We start from the raw sequence: 25,250 nt of genomic DNA, 5'->3' as shown, positions 1-25,250 counted from the left end.
ACATTAGGGTTCAAGGCAGACGACATATGACTTCCCCAAGCCTAGGTCAAATTTGGCTCTGAAAGAAACCCTAGGTGAGCTCTCTGAAGGAAACCCTAACCTACCCAGCCCAGGCGACCACTAACTCACTCAAAACACCTGGCAAGCAGAGAAAAAACCTAGCCAAGAGAAAGCAAAACCAAAGAAAAAGAGGGAGTCCCCATCCTGATGGGGCGATGTGTGAAATGGTCACAACACCTTGGAAGGATGATTCTCATCAATTTATGCATATCTAGATGATTACAACATGTTTCAAAAGGTTTAATTTTCAGGTTGTCTTCAGATTTTGTTGACCTCCATTGTTGATTGCGGAAGGTGTCCTAAGACATACTTTGTGTGAAAACATAACCTTTCACACCTTTCCTTAGTCATCATTGATCCGGTATACTCCTTTGCACTTTAGTTTGCACAATTTCTAAGTAAGGAGGTATTAATGAATTTCGTAGAGGGTTTCCATGCCCTAACGTTGTCACATTTTGAATCTAATTGTTAAGATCTACCTAGAGTGTGGACTATTTTCCTGACTTCATGCTCTAATTAGCTAAAATCTTTAGAAAGTCAGGAATTCTATCAAGAACATTATTTATTTTCCTAAGTTCTAACTTCAAGCTTCGTACAGGTGCGATGTCGAAGTCCGGATTTAAGGAAAGGAAAGAACTACAGAAGATGTTGGAGACTGGATTTTATCTAGAGCTCAAGATTTCATCCAAATGGAGGGAGATCACAGATACAAACATGCATTTCCTAGACATGAACCAGATGCGACAACGAATGTTCGAAGTTGGAAATCAGATTCCTTCCCTGACATATGTGAACATTATGAAGAGTGGTATTTTTCATGCCGCTGGATTTCCACAGTCCATACAGTGTAGTGAGCTTATCCTGGAGTGTGCACGATGTTATGATCCTCTCACGCGAATGATCAAGACTCCTAAGGCCGTTGTTATTGCCTACCTTGTTGAGGATGCTATTGTTGAGGTGTTCGGAATTCCACGTGGAACAAATATGAAGGATGCGACAAAGGATGAATATAAAGAGCAGTACATGAAGAAGATGGGTGCTTGCAAGAATATGATAAACAAAGAGTGGATGATTGAGCCTAGGCTTCATCATTCCAAGGCTCCCAAGACACTCATGTGCACAAACTTCAAAGAGGAGTATAGTGACTTAATATTCCTACTCAACAGAGTGATGGGGATGCCGTAGGGTGCAATATTCGATGGATGGATGTTCTATTTCATCCAGGATTGTCTTAGAGGGACATTGGTAAATTGGTCTAAGATTATAAGTGACAACCTAGATTTTCAGCTAAGGAATGTAGAGTGGTCCAAGTCATTCGCCATGACTTCCTACCTGGTATACCTGCTTGCATGGTTTGTTTCATACAGAGGATTGATATGCAAGGGTGAAGTCGGGAATGGGCAAGGACAATTCAGGAGTCATGAGTTCTACCCCCAGCTAAGCATGTATAAAATTGAAGACTATAAGAGAGTGAATGATGTATTCACTATGTACATCACACGGATGTTGCAAGGGGGAATCCACAGAAGATTGTCCAAGGAGGCAATAGAGCTAATAGAGAAATATGGATCGTGGTATATTCAGTTTTCCACTTTCACGTACCTTAGGATTCATGGGTTTCAATCCGAACCCTACATGCTTCCTAGGTATCCGTCCGACAAAATGATCTTGTTGGAAGTGGTGAGACAACTTCTAGAGTTTGATGCCATTCAAAGAGAGAAGCATAGGACATGCATGACATTCCCTATTTCAGTTGGGAAGACATCAGAGGTTTGTCAGCACTGCGAGTGAGGAGCTTGCATTCTATTGATTTGCAACCTTCAAGAAAAGAGAGATTTGATCTAGATAAGAAAGTTGGAAAGATCAAGGGAGAAAAGTTCACCCACAAAGTAGACATAGAAGATTATTGGGCCGACTTGATGGATGAGCAAGCAGTGAAGAGAAGAATGTGGTCTAGAATGTCAGTGGATTTCATCAGGAACTGTGGACTTTTCCTCATTCCTAATCAAGTGTTAAATGACAGGGATCATACGCATCCATAGTATGAGAATGAAATGAAGAAGGCAATCCTATTGCCTAATTGGTTAGAGTCAGAAGAGATTGACCTGAATGTATTGATGAGAGAGGTCTTGAGTTTCTCCCATGCATGGGTAGATGTTCAAATGAATAGGTTAGTTGATATGGGTGTTCCCTTCACTTATGAAAAGGTGAAGCCGAAAGAGTCTACTTCCGAAGATGATCAGAGAACTAGCAGTGCTGTCAGGATTCATGCAGACGAAGAGAGTCAAGCTCCCAAGAGAAGGAAGAACACGCCAAGAGAAGTCAGGGCCAAAGGGAAGAAGATTGAGGAGGTGAAGAAGAAAAAACAAAAGACTATCATCCATCCACCTATCACTCCTTCACCACCTCTCAGTGTCTCATCAATTAACGTGATTGAAATAACAACGTAGAACAAGGAAACCCAATAGTGTTCCAACTCAGTGATACTACCAAAGAATATTCAGGAGTTACATGCCATAGCAACATCTGCACCTCCAAATGAGAATGATGATCAGTCGGGATCCCCTACTGTCCTTTTGGAAGTTAGTTTGGGAAATGAGATATACGATTTGACCAGGAATAATCCTGATGATGATGATGATGTTATCTCGGCATTGAGAGGGCTTGATCGAGAGATGTGTCTCGATGATGGTATGGAGATGGCCGCTATTCCTGATTGGCCGATGAGAAGTATGGAGAAAAGTAATAAAATGATAGAGGTACAACCTATTGATAATATTGATGACTACCTAGCTAGGAGTGCTAAGGAGAAGGAACCCAAGAGAGTTGAGATTTTGTCGCACATAGCTAGAGATGAGACAGGAATGCGGATTGCGTAGGTTGTTGTTCCTATTGTAGGCATGACAACGGACATTGCTACTCCTATGGATTTCCAGATCACTTCAGTTGCCCTTGGTCGTACATCAAGAGAGCAAGAATTTTAGGAGGTTGGTGATAACCTCAAGGCGATCGACGCGAGGTTAGACAGAGAAATTGCAGAGAAGGAAAGGTACATAGAAGAGAATATCAGACTTAGAGAGTATATTGCAGGAATAAGGCGTGAAAATCCCACCCTTATTTCCCCTATTGCAGTTGACTATGGAATACATTCACACTATGAGGCAAGGACAGATACACTCTCGGAGGTGGAAAAGTGGATTTAGAGTACAAGAAAGCAGGTAGATGATTTCCTCACTCAGTTTGTCCAGGCATATGATAGGACAACAGGGCTCGTGTTTAGAATCCGGTATTTGGAGGGAGTTTGGGAAGAATTTCGGCCTATTCAGGAGAAGACTATTCCACGCCTCCAGGCTTTGAAGAAGATTCCTAATTCCACCTTGGTCAATGAGAACATTGTGCACAGTGGAGACATATACGATTTCCATGGCTGGTATAGCTCATTGGCCGCGAAGAGATCAACTTATGAGAACGCCCAGTCGAGTTGTATGGAGATGGAGGGATTGATTCAGGACATTCAGATGAAGATCCTTGCCTCAATTGAGGAGTTATTTAGTGTTGATGTTAGTGATGCAAGTGGTTTACACTTAGCCGAATTAAGAGACAAGATGAAATTTATGTATTTTTGCCAGTTGGACTCTTTGAAGAAGAGTTAGATAGACGACTTGGTCTCTTTGTTGATTCATGTTCATAGTTCGTAGAAGCATATGCCAGATTGGGAGAACACTTTGGATGCTTGCTCGGATTCACTAGACGTGATTGATTTACAGCAGGATACCTTGCCTAGCATTTCCATGGAGGAATTAGATTCACTATTGGCTAGATTCTTGGAGTATGCTAGGAGAGAGAGAGAGATGCAGGGAGGAATCTTCTAGAAGATTCTCTATTTGATGACTAGGTATCTTTTTATTGGGCCATATGTTGGTGGCTCCATTTTTTATGTTGGTTGGCATGATCTTGGCTGTTGATCTTGTATCAATCTTGGCCATCCATTTTGTAAGAGACTCTATATATGCCTCCTTGTCTCTCATTTGTAAGAGAGAGTTTTTGTAGAATTGTTGGTATATGCTGCAGCTATTTGAATCATAATCATTGTTCAATTGTTGGTGATTTTGCTCTTCAAGTGTTGTATTTGCATTCATGGTTCTCAATTCCTCCAAGTTAGATTAGAATTTATTTTCATGTATGTTAGATTGAGTGAAAGATTTGTTGAATATATTTGTGTGGAATCCTTAGTCCATACCACTAGCCTCTTGCCACTGGCAAATGCGCCTTGTGTGGTCAACTGGAGATTTGAGTAAGCTTAACTTCAATTATTATGCAACCTTTGACAAGCATCAACTTGGATGGTGTCAATGTGTGATGGTAATAGTCTGAAAATCTTATACCTTAGACAATTGCACTAAGCTTGTGTCAATACTTGTTTGTGAGACCTTGCCTAGTTTGATTCCACTGGATTTGTTCACCATTTCCTACATTCATAGGCTTAGAATAGATTTCCTGAACTCTATTCCTTTTGCCCATTTTTTTAGTAAGAAGTAAATCCGGAGCCATATTGATAAATCTTAAATTGTCAATACACCTATTCCGCATTTTCATGACCGAAGAAGATAATCCTAACATTTGCGTAAGTCCCCAAGTGAACACAACAATTCACATTGACCATTGAGTTACCCACTCGTCAAGACTTGACATGTAGAAACCTTGGAATCATTTAGTTGATCTCATTCTTAGCATTTGAGGTGATTTAGTTCAAAAGAGGGTAAATTACCTTGCTATTTTATTCTGAAATGTTATGTGCATAAAACACACATCAACACCCCCCTACATCGCTTAAAGCGAAGAAAGCTCCAACTAATGGTTAGACAAGGAGATGTCTTAGTGCCCCTGCTTCTTCTCGCCCTTTGAAAGGGAGACCCTCCATTGACAAAACATCCAAATCAATGATGAGAACCAAAGATTTGAGAAAGGTCTTTGGACTTTAGACACTCTCCTTTGGAATGGAAGTCGTCTCGTCGATCCGAATCAATGAATCTATCTGGGCAGCAGTCCCCTTTATCTCAATTCCTTGGACTCGGTCAAACTCAATTTTTATTTTTTTTAAATCTCAAAACTTAAATACCTTCTTGGTTTACGACATGCCCCTAGAATATACATGAAATATAACATGATTTAGCTACCCATCTTTTTCTTCAAGGCAAACTCATTCTCTTCATCAGAATATATACATGAAATATAACATTTAAGTATAAGTCATTATAAGTTATATTTCATGTATATATTGGCAAGATGTTTGAAAGTGGTTTCAGGTCTCTAGGAGTTATAATGAAAATTCTAAGTTTTAGAAGATCTTATAAATTTTTAGACAGTCAAATTTCAGTAATTAGCAGGCTCCTATCAGCATTCTCTCACTCTATCTATCTCATTCTCTCTTCTCTCCGCCAAAATTTAGGTCTATCTTTCTACCCCTCTCTCTCTCACCCTTAGACCCTCGTGAGGGACACTATCCTCAACCTCGTTTTGGTGTTGCCCCCAAACCGCCATCAAACTATAAGTCTAAGCAAGAGTCCAGTGATGAATTATGATCATAAAAATCTACATAATACATATCCCTTGTTGCAAATCTTTGCATTTTCATAGTTAAAAAAATATTATGGCTGCTACATTATCCAAGACCTACCTTAGATGCCTTTGTAGGAGGGATGTAGGCTTCTCTAAGCCATAGACTTCTAGTTATTTTTTTGATATTTGTTTGGAACATTTGATGTCATGGATTTCATATTCCATCAGTTTTATATACATTTGACAATATTTATATATATCTAAGTGTGCTATTTCCTTCAACTACAATTTGTGTTTATTCTTATGTGATCGATGTATACTTGTGTATGTGATCAAATTAGCTTCCATTTGATGATGTTATTGTGTCTATAAGGTTTGTTTAATAAAGGGTGCATGAAACATGTTTTAAATCCTTAAAATCTCTAAATTTCTTGGGTTTTTCACTTTGCCAAGTCTTTGTCGAGTTTGTGCCGAGTTTTTGTGCCTAGTCCCAAGTCCTGAGTCAGGTCGCCCTTGCCAAGTCCGACTCTCGTTTCTTTGGTTATGAGACATCCTCTACAAAGGACCAGCACATCAAATAACTTGGATATTACCTATGCTCTCAATAAGGGTAGCCACACTTATAAAAACACAAAACTAAAAAGTTATGTGCAGAAACTAAAACAACAAACAGTAAATCTCTGTTTGTCTCCTCTACACTAAGAAATGCTTAGAGGTGCTTGTGTGATATGTGGGTCATTGCCTTGTGTTGGTGTAATTAAGGTATTTTACCTTGGTTATTTTCCACCTAAGTCCTAATTACACATCACTTAAGCTTACTTAGGGAACTACATAGGAGTAGTTGGAACATCTCCACTTTAGGTGGCATTATCATGTTATCATTTCCACTTTATGTTGTGTCCCCACCTTTAGTGTTTTTATCACATTACTATATCCACCTTTCGTGGTTGCACTTTTCTACCATTGGTGGGTGATCCACCTTTAGTGGTGTTATCTTGTGGTTACTTTTCCACTTTAGGTGGGATGATAGGTTGTCACTTTTTTGTCTCATGTCATAAGATTACGACACTTGTCATAACCTTATGCACTCCTATGTTCTCACTTTGGGTATATAACCAAGGGGTCTCCTATGTAATATCAATTCATTGCATATCATATTGTATGGAATCCAATTGATTCTATTCTATTGCATCATTGATAGGAATACAATTTATTCTTGTCACATTCTTTCTCTCTTGTTTATGTGCTTTCCATTTGGTCTCTAGATCTTGGGTGGCTACCTTCATAGCCAATTCTTACACCTTGTGATCATTGACCAATGTGCATGAGTTAAAAGTCAGATAGAAATGACAACTCATGGAAAGTAGTCATCAAAATGATAGCTTGATTATTAAAAATACTAACACAGTAAAAAATCCCACAAAAATCTAAGTAATACCACACTGGAAGCTCCCTGGAAGCTCCCATTACTTGTAAATATAATATATATTTAGAAATTCACTTAATAATCAAAAGTTTGTGAGGTTGCCAGGATCTGCACTACCATCACCCTGATCTTTTTGCAAGGGAGAGATATCGTCCTGAGTGCCTAAGGTCCTTATATCTTTCTTTCCTAGTCCATTTGGAATGCCCTTGCATTTACTTGGAATTCCATTGACCTCACTATTACCCATAGATTCATTACTAGAGGCCAAAGAAGCAGCCCTTGGGTAGCTAGCTCTTTGGGAGGAGTAATAAACGAAGGTGTTTCAAGATGCAATACTAGGTTGTCCGTGTTAAGTTAATCCATAACCGTATCTTGCAGTGAGGATATTCCCTTGCCACTGTCATGCATTGATATATTAAAACAGATATTTGAGTGTGGAGTGGCTGTTGTTGGTACAGTTCAATCTTTCTCACTATAATTTGAAAGAGCATATATTCAATGGTGAGGCTAGAAGCTTGGTCACTTAAAAGTTTGAAACCCTTTGGTGTACCTTGGAACCATTAATGAATTCTACAGGGTACGTATGGCTTAAGGCTAGATGCTTATTTTGGGATGATTATTAACCCCCTGTCGAGTGGCTGCAATATGTCAGTGAACAAATGAGGTAGTGGGTAACAAGAGGTGAGGATGAGAAGCTACAAATGAGTTGTGATTGATACAATGAATCTGCCGGTATTGCTGTCTGGAGGGAGCATTTTGTATAGGAAATTTTTGTTGGAGCCTGCAGAATTGATCGTTGGCTTTGTTGAATATATGTTGAATGGAACAAATGGTTTGAAAGCAACACTTAAAACTTAAGTCACCGCGTTCGAATTCGAGTTTGAGTTCGGCAACAATAAAATTCGGATGAAATTTGGTGAGGGTAAAAAATTCAAAAAAAAAATCGACATTATATTCGCCTTACATAAATTTAATTTTAAAAAAAAAAAAAAACCTGATAAATTGTCAAATTAATTCAACTACTATTTTAGAAAGAACAAATATCTTATATTTAAATTTATTATAATTAAATAAATAAAAATATTATTTAATCTTTTTGTTGACTTGAAAGTCAATAGTTAAATTAAAAATTCAAACTTTCGATATTCTATATTTAAATTTCTATAGAATTAAAAAGCAAAACAAAAAAACCTAAAGATAGCATTTGTAAATTTAAATTTATAGAATATCAATAAAAACGTTAAAAAAAGCCTACAAAAATGTCAAATGCAAGCCTTCACCCAGGAGCTGCCGTCTAATTGGAGTCACATCCAACTTGAGGCCGCGTCAGACTTACTCGGCATCATGGAAGTTTGTTCGTGCCGATTAAAAGTAAAATGGCATCGGCCCTGTGGATAGAAAACCTAACAAGCTCGGCGAGACTAATATCATGTTTCAACTCGAGTTGCGTATTCACTTCTACGATTACCCTAGAAAAAGAGCACACCTAGAGAAAATAAAATTTAGTAAAAATCAGTACCTTTTTTGATGCGAATTTGTTCGCAAATTTTTACGATTTTTCTTTTTATTGCTTAGCATTCGGCGGATTTCGAACTTCATGTTAGAATTCGCCGAATGCGGTGACTTAGCTTAGAACATGCATTGCAATACTTGAGACATCCATTGAGTTATCCATTCTAAGGGAGGCTTGCTTCACCAATAAGATCTCAAGTACTCTGCTAAATGATAAACGGTAACCTATGTTCATCTGCCTAAGAGATCACCAAGCGGAGGTCTCCATTGAGGTGCATTAACGGTAATAGGCTAAATTGTTACACGAGTGCGTATTCTTCATTAATTTGTACTTTAAGAGCACCAAAGTGCCGATGAACATCCTTGGCAACTCGCAATCTTTTTCTGTTAGTCTTATGGCATAATAGAAGCCTATACCTTCCTCACTCCAAGAGACTTCCAATATCTGCATCATTCAATTGACTTTTGATGCTCCTTTGTGTGTCAGTAATTGGCATGGCATAATCAAAGATTTTTTGACACCTTACTCAAGCACATCTCATTGGAGAGACTTTGCCATGTCATAGGAATGCAAAGCCTCACTTGGCAGGCTCTTCAAGGAACAATTTTTTGTTTCAAGAACATTCTGCTATGTAGATTGTTAGCAAGGATCAATGGCCCCAGTTTGAACCATCAAAGTAATACATAAGATTCATCTAGTAAGTAGGCAACCATTTAGAGTCTTAGACCATTCACACGTACCTGCTTGTATCATATTCCAAATTAGTAGTTAGAGAATATTGTTACTGTGTGATTGTATTCCAACAACAAGGATATTACAAGATGATAGTTTAAGTTTAAGATGGTACGTGAACGATTATGGTTACAGAATACTTATCTATGGTTGAAAACTTGAAACTATGCAGTTGCCTAGTCCTATCGTCAAATGTTTTATAACTTGACCATTAATGTTTCACATTGAATTGACATTTGAATTGTAGTGAAATTTCACGAGTTAACTTTCACAATTTTCACATATCAAACTTTAGCATACAAGTGTCCAGTTAGACTGGAAAAGATGCTCGTAAAGTACATGGTGTGGAATTAGAAAATATTAAATTTTGAAATAATATTTAGATCAAGGAAAAGCACTATATGGAAGGGAAGTTGAGAATACCATTGAGATCATGAATCATCCTAATAATCTTGACAGGGACAATGGTAACCTGTTATGCAAATGCTCAAAAATCATGATGATTAATGTAAAGTGGAAAATAATTTAACGTTTTAGACGTTTGTTTAATAAATGTCTACCAATCATTAATTAATGATTTTATGTATTTATATCTTCATCTTATTGTATAACATGTTATCTATACAAGGAGCTCATATGTATAATCTTGTCACTGATCCTGATGATGGACCACAAATTGTGGTTTGAAACATTGGTTTCCAAAAATCAATCACAAACTGGATAGATGGATATATAGAAACGATAGATGTATGAATACATACACTGATAGATACATAAATGTATCATATTTGGGTGTTATGGTAAAATTATTGTAAATTGTTGACTTACCTGTCCTACAATATATGCATTTCTGTTTTTTTTTCTTACCAAGAAGTAGAGGAAGATTATTTTCTTTAAATTATGGATTATGGAAGCTTGAAATCTTTAAAGTTTGAACATATAGGCTGTAAAACTTCCCTTGAAGATGCTGTTCTTCTGCAATGATCTTACAAGCATCGATGATTTTTCTTATGAAAATTACTGAGAAGATGAGAAATCCCCCACAATGAAGTCCAAAAGTTGGTTTTTTACGTTCTTTTAATGTTTAGTTTGCACGGTTTCTGAGGATCCACTTTCATTCTATAGTTATCGGACATCATTTGGAGTTAGACCAATGGCAAAATCTACACAACAAAAATTGGATTAGTAGACACGGCAATAATTTATTAACATGACCTGGTATGATGTGTCTATGGGGTCCACAAAGTCCTTTGGAAGGGAGTAATCAGTCTGACAATGTTGAAAATGCAAAAACAAGTCCAGATCTCTGTCTAATGGGCCCATTAGATCGTGTAACAAAAAGATAAAAATTTGTATCCCTACTAAAACTTCTTTAACTCATGCTTCATGGATGAAATAGCTAGTTTCAATACTGAACACAACCAAAAATAAATTCTGAATATCTACTTTGTATTAAGTCTCATATATTCCTAGTTTTCGGGACTTCTTGATGGAAGAGTCTTAAACTGATTTGTATATGGTGAAGTTCTGCTCGTTGTACTTTGGATCTTTCAGTTACCCATGTGCACATATTTCATTTGTATTTATAGTAACAAATAAAAGGAGAGTTTTGTATATCGTCATACATCTGGTATTTATTTGGTAAGAAACGGGTGACCTCATTTTAAGTGGATTAGTCAATGTCTATAGTATTGTCTGTGTTCAAATTTAAACATTGGTTACTTGGATTTTCTATAATATTCATAGTTCATGCTTCTGTGTTAGCAACCATAACCATTGTTGTATGCAGCTTGTTCTTGCTGTGGATGCTTTGTCAAGAGAAGCACTGGCTGAGCTTTGGACCTTTTTTGCTTTTCAAGCACCAATTCCTTTTCTTCCCAACCTTTTTCAACCAAAATCATGGCCTATTCCTTTGTCGAGCATATTCTTTGGTTCAAGACGCATTGTATCACTTTCAGAGGAAGATGAATATTCTCTGGATACTGTAAAAAGGCTCTGGATACTACTTGAGCCACAGTTCAGGCAGCCTACATTTTTAACAGGTTGTCCAGGAAGTAAAAATTTTTGTGCTTTTAGAATTCATCATTTTCTTTTTATTTTTCCCACCTATCTCTTGTTATAAATTATAATTTGTTGTTCACTATTATTTTCAGAAATGGCAGGCTTAGTACAAGGGATGATACCTTTGATGCCTGATTTATTCCCAGGAATCCTCATGACTAGTCAACGGTTTCTTCTAATGCTTTTGCAACGGAAAGCACTTCGTCTGGCAGATGATTTGGATGGGAAGAACTCATTAGCAGTGCGGGAAAGAGATCCTATAGCTTTTTCTCATCGTGCTGGACCAGAGATGCTTTTGCCAGCACCACAAAGAGACAAAAATACCTAAGGATGCCTAAACAGACCATCCATTTTTATCTACAATATTCTCATGTAAATAGTTTGAGAGCTAATTGATCATGTTTTGGCTCTTATATTAATTTTTAGAAATCATACTTATTCCTTACCATAGTGATGGTAAGTTGGTAACATTCTTTATTGTAAGGTCCTAGGGATGACCGTCTCTCCCACTGTAACTCTGAACATCTCTATCACCATATGAGAATGGTGTGGGTTCCTCAGATCTCAAGGGATGAACTGTTGTATTGTTCTCAGAGCATATAGATTGCTCGGTGGGGGGCATTGTTTGTGGTTGTGCAGCCCAAGATTCTATGGTTTTCCGTCTTCGTCTTCTGTTCAAAAATGAAAGCTTAACTGCATAAAATGAGTGTAAAGGAAAAATTCCTAGATATTACACTCTCGAGGCTGTGAAGTAGAGGACAATATTTGTCTCTGGAATTACTAATAATTCAGCAGTTGTAAAGATGCTTAACTGGAAATGACATGCAGACGTGCATTTTTTGTGTGAAGGTGAGTTAGTTGATGGAACGCAAGTGTTTCAAATGCTCAGTACCCATCAAAAAGATAATTGAAATCATGTATTTTCTTTGTGAAGAGGTGATAATTGGAATGAAAATAGATCTGATGCGATTGCCGTTGTGCAAGAAAACTGAAATGGAGGATCACACAACAATAGAGGTTGGTAAGGAATAATGGGTTGTTAGACAATAGTGGATTTGATGATAAAGGGAGGTTTCTTTCATCAACAAGATGGGATTTAATTTCCCATGTATGCAATAAAGCACAGTGGGTGTGGATGTGAGTGCATTTTTGGATGCATCTGCAGCAGGGTCCTCAGGTTTAGGAAGCGAGGATTGAACAATAACTGTGAGAACTTTAGGCATAAACATCCATTTTAAGCATAATATCTTCCTTTATTGGATTACAAATAAATGTAGAACTGGTCACATTGCATTTGATTGCAGATGCTCTTTTTTCCTACATGAGATAACTAATCTTTCTAATTTTGACATATGGATTGTCTTTCAAATTTTCATTGCTTCCCAGTTACAAAACTGGTTCTATGGGGAGTTCAGTTGAATGAATAACTCTTTCATATTCTTGTGAAGGATAAACCATGTAGATAAATGCCGTTAATACCAATTGTTAAAACCTTTCCATTTCTGTATTTTTAAAACTCATGCCATCTTTAGGGGCATTTGTCTATATGATATCCTCATGTAATAAGTAGAATTGGCACATTTTGGAGTAGTCAATCATTTTGAAACATCTTTAACGGGCTTTGAGCCTTGCCTGTAGATAAAATTAGTCACTTATTTAATTGTAACCCACAGGCAAGGCTCAAAGACCCGTGAATCACCAATGTAGGAACATGACATTAGAGGTTGGTAATCGACATTTGAATGCCACATGGCAAGTATGTTAATCTCATTAATGTCTAACTTATCATTCCTTACAGGGTCATTTATTATGGCACTTTGATCAATTAATAAGTTAGAATTTTGGGTTAATTCCCATGGAGCTTTGTAATGTCATTTAAGGGAGAATTTTAATTTCTACAAATCACAAATTGTCTTAATGGTATTCTTGAGGGTATTGTATTAATCTTTAGTTTCTGTTTCATCTTCTTGTAGTTATTCCATGCCTCATTATTCTAAGCATCGATTTTGATGTTCTAATTGGGCATGGCAATATGGGCATTTTTTTGCAGAGAGACTCAGTGAAATAGATATGTTTGTGAAGATACCAAACACCCATATTTTAAAGATAAATACCCCAGATTTCTATTGGGGGGCATCCATTTTTAAAAAAAAAAACATACAAGAGCCAAGTGATCCTTAAGGTAATATAGATAAATTACAATACCCTCAACAAACAATTTTTAGGTTTAACATGCAATCTCAGAGTCATTTCAACAGATGGATTAATCTTCTTTATTCCTTTGCAACTTCTCATAGTTACTCTTTGCCTCATGATTCTAAGTGTCTATTTGATGTTCTAACTAGGCATAACAATATGGGCATTGTCTTGAAGAGAGACTGAGTGAAGTAGATACGTTTGTGAAGATACAAACTTTCTTTCTCAAAAAAAAAATCCCCCGATTTCTATTTGGTCCTACCAATGTGAAAAAAAAGACATACTAGAGCCAAGTGACCCTTAATGTAATACGAAGAAATTACAGTAACTTCAAGAAACAATTACTTATTTTTGACATGCGATCTGAGAGTCATTTGGATTAATCATTTTTTTTCTTTGCAGCTTCCCATAATTATTCCATGCATGTTGATTCAAAGCATCTATTTGATGTTCTAATCAGGTGTAGCAATATGGGCATTATCCTGAAGAGAGACTTCGTAAAATATAAATGTTTGTGAAGATATCAGTTGACCATTTTAAAAGAGAAAATACCTTGAATTTATTAAAGCCCAACCACAGTTTAAAAAAACATAAGAACCAAATGATCCTTAAGGTAAGACATACAAATTGCAATGCCCTCTAGAAACAATTAATTATTTTTAACATGCAATCTCGGGGCTATTTCAATAAATGGTGTAATATTGTTTTTCCCTTGGCACCTTCGCATAATTACTCCATGCCTCATGATTTTAAACCTCTTTGTGATGTTTAATTCTCGTGGAGAATTCTGAAGGGAAATTTTCCTTTGGGGAATAGGGACCTATTGTGACCTAATCACACATCACCTCATTGCAAATGGGGACCCCTTACTTTTTAGGCCCACTTGGTCTTTTGGTTTTGGTTTGTTGGGTCTTTTCATGACATTCTCATCAGTCCTCTCAATTTACAAGTATTTAGGGGTCAATTTAATCAAGCTTGTAGCTTGTTGGAACAAATTTGGCTAAATTTGGAGCTTCTTTTATCTATTTTAGAGTTTTTCCCTTCAGACTTGGATTTGAGGCCTTTCCTTTAGGGTTTTGGAAAAACTAAGCATTGCATTGGAATCAAATCCCTTTAAGGAACCTACTCATGAAATTTGAGCGAATTCTGAGCAACTTTCTATTTTTAGAAAGTTCCTATTTTTTAGGAATTTCACTACCTCTTGAATTGGTTTAATTTTGCCAAAAATCAAACTTATTATTTTTAGTAAGTTTCGATGTGTCCTATTTTGCCCCAATCCTAACATTTTGAAACACTCTATTTTGGAAAAGTCTATTTTTGGTGGGATCTTTACAAGCAGATGTTGAAGACGAAACATTCTTGAACATTTCTAAATCCGAAAAGTTTGAAAAGTAGGCTAAGTGATAAAAAAGTGGCAAATATGGATGCCTATTCTAGAAGTTGTAAGCATTGCAAAAATTCAAAGTCTGGCTCAAAGCACTTCAATTCCAAATGGGGCACCTTGAAAACAGTTGAAGGATAGTTGTCTGGATGAAACACCAAGTAAAAATCCTTCACCAAAGCATTGCATCCCAATACAAGGAAGCGCCAAATTAATGTTGTGGAAGAATTCCTCTACAACACACCTTCATGGAGGGAAATGAATTGGCACCTAAACAAGGAGAGAGGCGCTAAAGTGGGGGTGCTATGGAAGGCACATCAAAATCCAAAATTCCTGTGAGTCTTCTAGCACCCAAGTGCATAGATGGGTGCCGAATTGGGGGGGTGCTGGAAGGTTGCTCAAACAACACACTTTCCTGCACTTAGTGAATTAACACCCAAGGAGAAGCAAGAGCGCTCAAGAAGGGGATCATGGGAGGTGGCAAAAAATTCAAAATTAACACCCAAGTGCATAGATGGGTGCCAAATTGGGGGGGTGCTAGAAGGTTGCACAAACAACACACTTTCCTGCACTTACTGAATTAATGCCGAAGGAGAAGCAAGAGCACTCAAGAAGGGGGGTCATGGGAGGTGGCAATAACTTCAAAATTCCACCATCATGCCAAATTAGCACCCAAGATGGTTGAGGGGTGCCAAAGTAAGGATGCCAAGGAAAGTTGGCAAACTTCGAGAATTCCTTCACAACATGAATTCCACGCTTAGGATGAATTGAAGGTAAAAAAATATTCTAAGGCAAGGAAGGAATCAAGGATGAATTGAACAAGAAAACTCCCCTTGGGAAAGTTTTTGAAAATCCATTTTAGGGCATCAAAAATCATCCAATTTTCAAAATGATGATAGATTTGGATTCGTGAGATAATTTTCTCTCTCCTGGACCTTGAAACCCTAATTTTGAAAAATCCCTAAAAAATAGATGTTGAGAATCAATGGGAAATCTCCTCGAAGGCAAGGAAAATTCAAAACTTCAAATAAAACTCTTCTTGAATCAAATTTTCTTTGTCATGAAGTTTCCTCTCTTCTAGGATTTCTCACCAAGTAGATGGATGGTCAAAATATCAAGTAAATCTTTTAAATATCCCTCCAAATTTCAAAATGGAAAGTTGGCGAGTTGGCGACACTATTCCAAATTATGATGCATAACTCAAGGCACTTATGGAAGGTTCCATTTTGAAACTCAATGACGATGGCAGGTCTTGTTTGCATGGCATGTTGAAGAGGAAAGTATGGCTCATAATTAAAACAATTGCCAAAGTTGGTCTCTTGCCAACTTAGCAAGTTGGTGAGAGAATTTTATTTAAACATGCAAACACAATTCATTTCTCATGTGCGAATTTGGAGAGAGCTAAAGTTGGAGAGAAGTAGAAAAGTCAGACTTGAAGAATTTCTTGTTCCTTTTTAGAAGTTTTGATCATGGAGAAATGGCAAAATCAAGAAAAACAACAGCTATTTCTAGGCGGGCCTAAATTAAAAATGAGATGAAGGTATTCCTTCCAAAGTCTAAAGTTGTGTCCAAATGGAAGGAAATCAACGAGACAAATCTAGGAACTTTCAATTTGGCTACTTTTCAGATTAGAATGTTTGGAACAACCAAACATAATCCATCACCTATTGCTATCAGGATTGTTAAAAGTGGAATTGTTACAGTAGCAGGTTTCCCTCCATCTATCTAATGTCCAAAGTTGATCTTGAAATGAGCAAAACACTACAACCCAAAGAGAACTATTTCAATAGAGAGTGGCAAGCTTTTGGCCAATCTAACTCTGGAAGCTATTGGGGAAACCTTTGGAATCCCATCGCATCAATCCATGACCTACAAGACTAAGGATAAAGTTGAAGCAATGTTTGATGCAGGTCTTGACAGATGTGTTGAAGTAATCAACAAGAGTTGGATGCAGAAACCAAGGCCTCACTCCAAGATGCCCAAGCAACTCACTATTTTTTATTTCAAGCAAGAGTATGTGGACTTGTTGATGATGTTAAGTAGGATTATGAGTTGTCCACATGCCATCAATTTTGAGACATGGATGTTCTTCTATGTTGGTGAGGTCATGAATGCTAATGGAATAGTGGATTGGGCCATGTTGATTAGCCATTACATGCACAAGCAGTTGAAAAATATTAAGGAAAAGAAGACACATTCCTTCTACATGAGCTCCTATGTGATTTATTCACTCGCAAGGATGGGTAGCTACAATGGCTTGCGAGGAAGTGGGCCCATGGGATATGAACCAGCGTAGTTGAAGGTCCATGAATGTTATCCTCAATTGCACCTAAATAGAACTAGTTCATTCAAGTTGGTGAATGATACTTTCACCACGTATTTAACTAGGACGATGCAAAATTGGCTTCATACAAGAGTGTCACTTGAAGCCAGGGCACAAGTGCAAAAGTTTGGAGTTTTGTTCTTGTAGTTTCCAAAGTTTACTTATATTAGGACACAATGATCCTCCTCCCAGTCACATAAATTACCAAGATATCCATCAAACAAACTGGTCTTGTTGGAGCTTATCAGACAATTGATAGCATATGACCAGATTCAAAAAAAGAAAAAGAAATTATCCATTGAGTTCCCGATTGTCGTGGGTGATTATGTGGAATTGCGCCCGAGCTTGGTAGCAACTGAGAAGGCAGTAGAGGAATTGGCATTCTTCCAGTTACCATTTTGAACATCTAGGTCCTACTTTGATCCATATCATAAAATTTGGAAATGGTACAGAGGCACTTAGCAATTTTTGTTGAGTTTGTTTTCGGGATGTTGGAATCTTGTTCTTAGCTTTGTAATAAGGCCAAGAGGCCATTGAGTGTGTGCTCAAATGATTGTAAGGGCCCTATGAGTCTTTGTTTGGCCAATGTTGGCATGTGAGCTCTTAAGGGTACCAGGTAGAGCACTTAATAGGATAAGTTATTTTTCGGTTAATGTAGGTTGGTTGTTTTGAAGTTGTTGAGGTCATATGAGTCACTTGGAGGTGACCAAGTTTGGGTTTGAGCAAAGTTGCTCACCTATGCAACATATTGTAAAAGTTGCTCATAGCAACTTTGCAACATGTTCATACACCAACGGCTAGTTGGTTGACACAATCAGTTGTGAGCATATGTAACTACTCCAAGGCCAATATAAGGCTTGGAAAGACTGATGATAATCGCTTGTTGAAGATCTGAAGCAAATAGACAAGTTTTGGTTTCCCATTTGGTGTGTTCTTCTGAGTTTTTGTTGTTCTTTGCAAGTTTGTACGAACTGTATGGATGGACACGTCCTAAACAGGGTCATGGATTGTTAGACTGGTGTCTTACCTTCATTTTATTTTTGATTTGGAGTCTTCAAGTGTTGTAGTTTGTGAATAATCTCCATTTTGTTGCAGGCGGGTTCAAAAGTCCTAAAAACCAAGGTTTTGAGAGCTCAATGGCTCCAACCTAGCATTCCATGGTGGATACCCACTCTGAAACCTTGTGGAATGTTAGGTTGCAATTTATTCTATGTTTTCATTTTGGTTTTGAGACAAGGGAAGCTAAACCAAAGATTTGCCACCATACCCTAGGCTTGGCACATTGAGTTGGCAAGCATTAGGTACCATGGATAGAAGGCCCTTATTGGGCGAATTCGATGGATGGAGGTGAATAATGGTTGGATTGGAAATCCTTATGGAAGTATAAACCTAAAACCAACATCAACCCTCTCAAGCAATAAGATTGGTGAAGGTGTTTGAGCATATCCCTACTTTTTAGGCTTAGGAAGGGGCAATTAGTCCTAGTTAGACCTATAAGGGTTAGATAGGTTAATGACAAAACCCACCTCTGGTTTTGAGATATTGTATGTAAATCCCAAAAGGGTGTCTGGACTGTAAAAGAGATCCTAAGGTTGTTAAGGAAGTTTAGCAAATAAACGCAGAATACCCCACTGACAGGGCTACTAGAATTAGGTCTCCTATTAGGCCTAAAAGTGCAGTTTGTTTGTAAAACTTGGAATCGGTAAATGTCAAAGCTCTTGAGGAAGGAGTAGGGTTTGGAATCTATACAAAATCACCCACCCTTATGTGAGTAATGTGGGGAATGAAGATCCTGTGGTAGAGGGGATGAACTCTCAGGTTGAGTGTGAAAGGGAGTTAGTAAACAAGGTCTCCTAAGCAAGAGGATGGAACTCACAAAACAAAAAGTGCTTATCCTAGCCTAAGGACCTTGGGAAGGTCGAAGAGGGTAAGTCTTGCAGACCCTTGGAGGGTGTGAGGTGTAGAATCATTGGATGGTTCTAGTGTAGCTTGGAGGAGATACTTAGACAAGGTAGCCACAAATAGGTGAGAGTCAACTCACACTACATCAAATTGGTATCAGAGCCAATTGATTGAACAAAGTGGTGTATGTCAAACCCAGAGGTAGACTCAGAAGCCAACAACATGCCACCAAAGGAAATGAGCCAAGAGGCCATCAAGAAGTTGGTTCAAGACATGCTTAGTGAAGCCCGAGAGCAAGAAACCAAGAAAGGCAAGGGCAAAGTCACTGAATGGGATGATGAAACTGATGATGAAGATGCAGATGTGATAGGAGTAGAAACAAAAAAGGAGTTGGACAAAGATCAACAAATCTTCTTAGATGCCCTCAAGTCACTCAATAAAGATAACATAGAAGGTTTACCTATCTACAATGGAAGCCTAAACGGAGAAGAGTTATTGGATTGGACAGAAGCTTTGAACAATCATTTTGAATACAAAGAAGTTGCAAAAGAAAAGAGGGTCAATTTGGCCAAGTTAAGATTGAAGGGATCAACCCTAGTATGGTGGAACATGATGCAAGAAGAAAGAGAACAAACTAGGAAGAAGAAGATACTCTCTTGGGAGAGAATGAAGATCAAGATTAAAACTCAATTCTTAGCTATAGATTATGAGGTGCAGATGCACAAGAAGTTGCAGAATTTGAAACAAAGATAAATGGATGTGAGTACCTATACAGAGGAGTTCAACAAACTTACCCTAAGAGCTAGGAAGCAAGAGAAAGAAGTGGAGAAAGTTGCAAGGTACTTAAATGGCCTTAGACAAAACATTCAAGATGAGATCAACATGATATCACCTGACACAGTCCATAAATGCTTTCAGTTAGCCTTGAGAGAAGAAGATAAGATCAAAACGAAAGGTGAACATAATCAAAGGGGCAGAGGTGGCAAGGGTTATAGAGGAAGAGGCACCTTTGGAAGGGGCTATAACCTCAGCAAGAATAAAGAAGGCAATCAATCAAAGAACGTTGGTGATAATCCTAACAAAGGAGGACAATTTAGAGGTAACCACTCTTCACTGGCAAATGCTATCATTGTCATCAAGTAGGGCATACCATGAGCCGGTGTCCTGAAAAGACTTCAAGCTCTCACATGGGAGACAAGAGAACTCAATTGGTGCAAGAAGAAGATTGTCAAAGTGTTACCTCACTAATTAGCAAGGCAGGACCAATCCTAGATGGAGAGAATCTGATGCTAAGGAGGACCTTGTTGAAGGTATCACAGTCCAAAAAACCTACTCAAAAGAAAACACTTTTCAAAACCACCTGCAGATCTCATGGTAAGATTTGTAAAGTTATAGTGGATTCAGGGTCTACTAAGAACATTGTAGTAGTTGAGATGGTAGACAAACTAAAATTGAAAAGATTGCCACATACCACCCCCTATAAGGTGTCTTGGTTGAGTAAAGGTCAACATGTGCTTGTAGATGAGCAAACTTGGGTGAATTTTGAAATAGGAGATTACAAGGATAGTGTGTTAGGTGACATATTTCCTATGGATGCATGTCACCTACTGGTGGGACGCCCTTGGCAGTATGATGTCAAAGCCATACATGACGAGGAGAAGAATTCCTATGTTATCACCGAGGGTAGAAAGTTTCAAATGGACCCCTTGATTGATTAGAGTGATGAAAGACGTGTTGGATCAAGTGTTATGTTACTCGGTGAGAAAGAGTTCTTGATATTGTTGAAGCATGGAGGGGACCAAGTATGTGCTCTCATAGTGAAACCCAAAGAAGAGATAAAGACTGAAACCAAACCGGTGATACCTCAAGAAATGCAGACCTTGCTAGAATGGTACAAGGACATAGTTGTCAATGAGATACCGGATACCTCACCCCCTATGAGAGATGTTAACCATCAAATAGACCTCACACCTGGTTCAACTTTGCCAAAAAAAGTTGCTTACAAAAGGACACCTAGTATAAATGAGGAAATAGCTAAGCAAGTGCAGGAATTGCTAGATAAAGGGTTGATAAAGAAGAGTTTAAGTCCATTTGCAGTGCCTACTGTTTTGACACCTAAGAAAGATGACAAGTGGAGGATGTGCACTAATTCAAGGGCCATTAAAAAAGTCACAATTAGATACTGGTTCCAATGCCAAGGATTGAGGATCTAATGGACTACCTAGGTGGAGCTTGCTACTTTTCTAAGGTGGATTTGAAATCAGGTTATCATCAAATTGGGATCAGACCCAGTGATGAATGGAAGACAACCTTTAAAACAAATGAGGGGCTATATGAATGGTTGGTGATGCCCTTTGGGCTCACAAATGCACCTCACACCTTCATGAGACTCATGAATGAAGTTCTTGTTCAGTTCATTGGTAAGTTTGTCATTGTTTATCTTGATGACATTCTGGTTTTTAGCAAGTCAAAGGAGGAGCATATCAAACATTTGAATCAATTTTTGAGGAAGCTACATCAAGAAAAGTTGACGATCAACTTGGATAAATGTTAGTTTTTCAAAAATGAATTGGTGTATCTTGGTCTTGTAATTTCTCAAGGTTGTTTAAAAATGGATCCATCAAAAGTGGAAGCAATAGTGAATTGGCCTACTCCTAAGTCAATAGGAGATGTAAGAAGTTTCCATGGTTTGGCTTCTTTTTATAGGAAATTCATTAGAGGTTTTAGCCATGTGTGAGCACCTATCTTGAACACCATCAAAGGAGGGATAAAATGTCAGTTTAAGTGGACTAGTGCAACAGACAAAGGGTTTGAGTTGTTAAAACAAAAGGCACCATAACTCCCTTACCTTATGCTCCCTGATTTCAATCATCTTTTCAATGTGGAGTATGATGCTAGCAAGTTGGCTATAGGGGCCGTTTTGAGCCAAGAAGGTCACCCGGTTGCCTTTTTCTCTGAAAAGATCAATGAAGCAAAACAAAAGTATTCTACCTATGATCTAGAGTTATATGCCATGGTGCAAGCACTCAATAAGTGGCGACATTATTTGTTACCTAAAGAGTTTATAGTCTACACTGATAATCATGCACTTAGTTTTTTGAATGGGCAGGAGAAATTGAATCAAAGACACCTCAAGTGGGTTGAGTATTTGCAGACCGACACCTTTCCATCAAGCACAAGAAACGAGTCACCAATAAGGTAGCAGATGCCTTAAGTAGAAGGGTTCTCACCATCCAAGAAGTGTAGCTACAAAGTGTGGGGTTAAATGACCTCAAAGACCTCTATCAAGGTGACAAAGATTTTGGTGAAGCATATGATGTTTGCTCAAAGTTTGTTAATGCTTGTCATGTTGCCTATTCTGATTTTATGTTGTGGGAAGGCTTATTGTTTAAAGGACACCTACTTTGCATACCACGGTGCTCTATGAGAGACAATATCATTAAGGAGAAGCATCAAGGTAGTTGAAGTGGACATTTTGGTCTTGACAAGACCTTAGAGAAGGTTGGCAGGCTCTACCATTGGCCTAAACTATAGTTAGATGTTAGAAGATTTGTGGAGCAATGTGCTATTTGTCAAAGGGATAAGGGTACCTCCAACAATGCAGGGTTATATCAGCCTCTTGCCATACCAACAAGGCCATGGGAGTGTGTGAGTACAAACTTTGTCTTTGGTTTACCTAGAACTCCAAGAGGATATGACAGTGTTTATGTCACAGTGGATAGATTCAACAAGATGACACACTTTGTGCCTTGCAAATACACTAATGATACCTCATACATATCAGGGTTGTTCTTCAAAGAGTTTGTGAGGATCCATGGTTTGCGGCTTACCATTGTGAGTGATAGAGAGACAAAATTAGTGAGCCAATTTTGGCGAACCTTGTGGAAGAAACTTGGTACCAACCTTTCTTTTTCATCTACACACCATCCACAATCTGATGGTCAAATTGAGTAGTGAATAGGTCCTTGGGTAATTTACTGAGATGTCTCACCAAACAGCATGGCCAAGCTTGGGATCTAGTATTGGGACAAGCAAAGTATGCCTACAATGACTCTATCAATAGGACTAGCACAGGCCAGACTCCATTTGAGATTATATATGGATGTCATCCAAGGGGTATTTTAGAACTTAGAGATCTCGGTTCCATGGACCATAGGAGTCCTCAAGGTCAAAACTTTGCAGAGAATATGAAGGAGATCCATGAACAAGTCAAGAAAACATTGTTGCAGAACAATGAGAAATACAAGACATAAGCAAATAAAACAAGAAGAGAAGTACACTACAAGGTAGGTGATTTGGCTATGGCCTATCTGAGAAAGGAGAGACTCCCTAAGGGCCAGCCTAGAAAACTATGCATGAAGAAGATTGGACCTCTTAAGGTTGTACATAAGTATGACAACAATACCTATGAGGTGGAACTACCACCAAATTTGGGTATATCAGCAATCTTTAATGTGTGTGATTTGTATCAGTATAAAGGAACTCAGTCAACTGCAAACCAAGAAGAGCATACTACTATTGAAGATGTAGATTGGATACAAGACCTACCTCCAAGACAACCGATGACATTGGATTGCATTCTAGATTCCAAGATTGTCAAAAGGACTAGGAAAGGAGTCTATAGAGACTACCTAGTCAAATGGACAGGTCTCCCTGAAACTGATGCTACATGGATATAAGAAGGAGATATACTACAACATGGTACCACTGTTCAATCCCTATCCACTCAAGGGACTTGAGTTTTTCCTACCCCAGGAGCATGGTGCAGGGGCACTTAGCATTTTTTGTTGATTTTTTTTCCAGGATGTTGGAATCTCATTCTTATCTTTTTTATTAAGGACAAGAGGTCATTCAGTGTGTGCTCAAATGATTGTAAGGGCCCTAAGAGTCTTTGTTTGGCCAATGTTGGCATGTGAGCTCTTAAAGGTGCCAAGTAGACCACTTAATAGGATAAGTTTTTTTTGGATTAATGTAGGTTAGTTGATGTTGTTTTGAAATTGTTGAGGTCATATGAGTCACTTGGAGGTGACCAAGTTTGGGTTTGAGAAAATTTACTCACCTATGCAACAAATTGCAAAAGTTGCTCATAGCAACTTTGCAACATGTTCATATACTAACGGCTAGTTGGTTGACACAATCAGTTGTGAGCATATGTAACTACTCTAAGGCTAGGATAAGGATTGTAAAGAACGATGATAATCGGTTGTTGAAGATTTGAAGCAAATAGACAAGTTTTGGTTTCCCATTTGGTGTGTTCTTCTGAGTTTTTGATGTTCTTTGCAAGTTTGTACGGGCTATATGGATTGACATGTCCAAAACAGGGTCATGGATTGTTAGACTAGTGCCTTACCTTCATTTTTTTTTTGATTTGGAGTCTTGAAGTGTTGTAGTTTGTGAATAATCTCCATTTTAGTGCAAGCAGGTTCAAAAGTCCTAAAAACCAAGGTTTTGAGAGCTCAATTACTCCAACCTAGCATTCCATGGTGGATACCCACTCTAAAACCTTGTGGAATGTTAGGTTGCAATGTATTATATGTTTTCTTTTTTGGTTTTGAGATAGGGGAAGCTAAACCAAATATTTGCCACCATACCCTAGGCTTGGCACGTTGAGTTGGCAAGCATTAGGTAACATGGATAGAAGGCCCTAATTGGTCGAATCTGGTGGATGGAGGCGAAGAATGGTTGAATTGCAAATCCTTATGGAAGTGCAGACCTAAAACCAACATCAAATCACTCAAGCAATAGGACTCATGAAGGTGTTTGAGCAAATCCCTACTTTTTAGGCTTAGGAAGGGGCAATTAGTCCTAGTTAGCCCTATAAGGGTTAGATAGGTTAACGGCAAAACCCACCTCAGGTTTTGAGATATTGTATGTAAACCCCAAAAGGGTGTCTGGAACGTAAAAGAGTTCCTAAGGTTTTTAAGGAAGTTTAGCAGATAAACACAAAATACCCCACCGACAAGGCTACTAGAATTAGGTCTCCTATTAGGCCTAAAAGTGCAGTTTGTTTGTAAAACTTGGAATCGCTAAATGTCAAAGATCTTAAGGAAGGAGTAGGGTTTGGAATCCATACAAAATCACCCACCCTTGAGTGAGT

General features: G+C 38.1%; 1 protein-coding gene across 1 annotated transcript in view; it reads left to right on the top strand.

Moving 5' to 3' along the window:
- Positions 1-12,195, top strand: part of LOC131077798 (uncharacterized) — a 217,145-nt gene extending 204,950 nt beyond the window's left edge. Inside the window, exons 9-10 of the mRNA XM_058015350.2 lie at positions 11,080-11,332; positions 11,444-12,195. Coding sequence (XP_057871333.2) covers positions 11,080-11,332; positions 11,444-11,679 — 489 coding nt within the window. The 3' untranslated portion in view covers positions 11,680-12,195. The remainder of the gene's footprint in view (positions 1-11,079; positions 11,333-11,443) is intronic.
- The last annotated feature ends 13,055 nt before the right edge of the window (positions 12,196-25,250 follow it).

Source organism: Cryptomeria japonica, chromosome 10 (genome assembly GCF_030272615.1).
Source record: "Cryptomeria japonica chromosome 10, Sugi_1.0, whole genome shotgun sequence".
In the NCBI taxonomy this organism is placed as follows: Eukaryota; Viridiplantae; Streptophyta; class Pinopsida; order Cupressales; family Cupressaceae; genus Cryptomeria; species Cryptomeria japonica.
The sequence above is the reverse complement of the archived record's forward strand: the minus strand, read 5'-3'. Positions and strand labels throughout refer to the sequence as shown.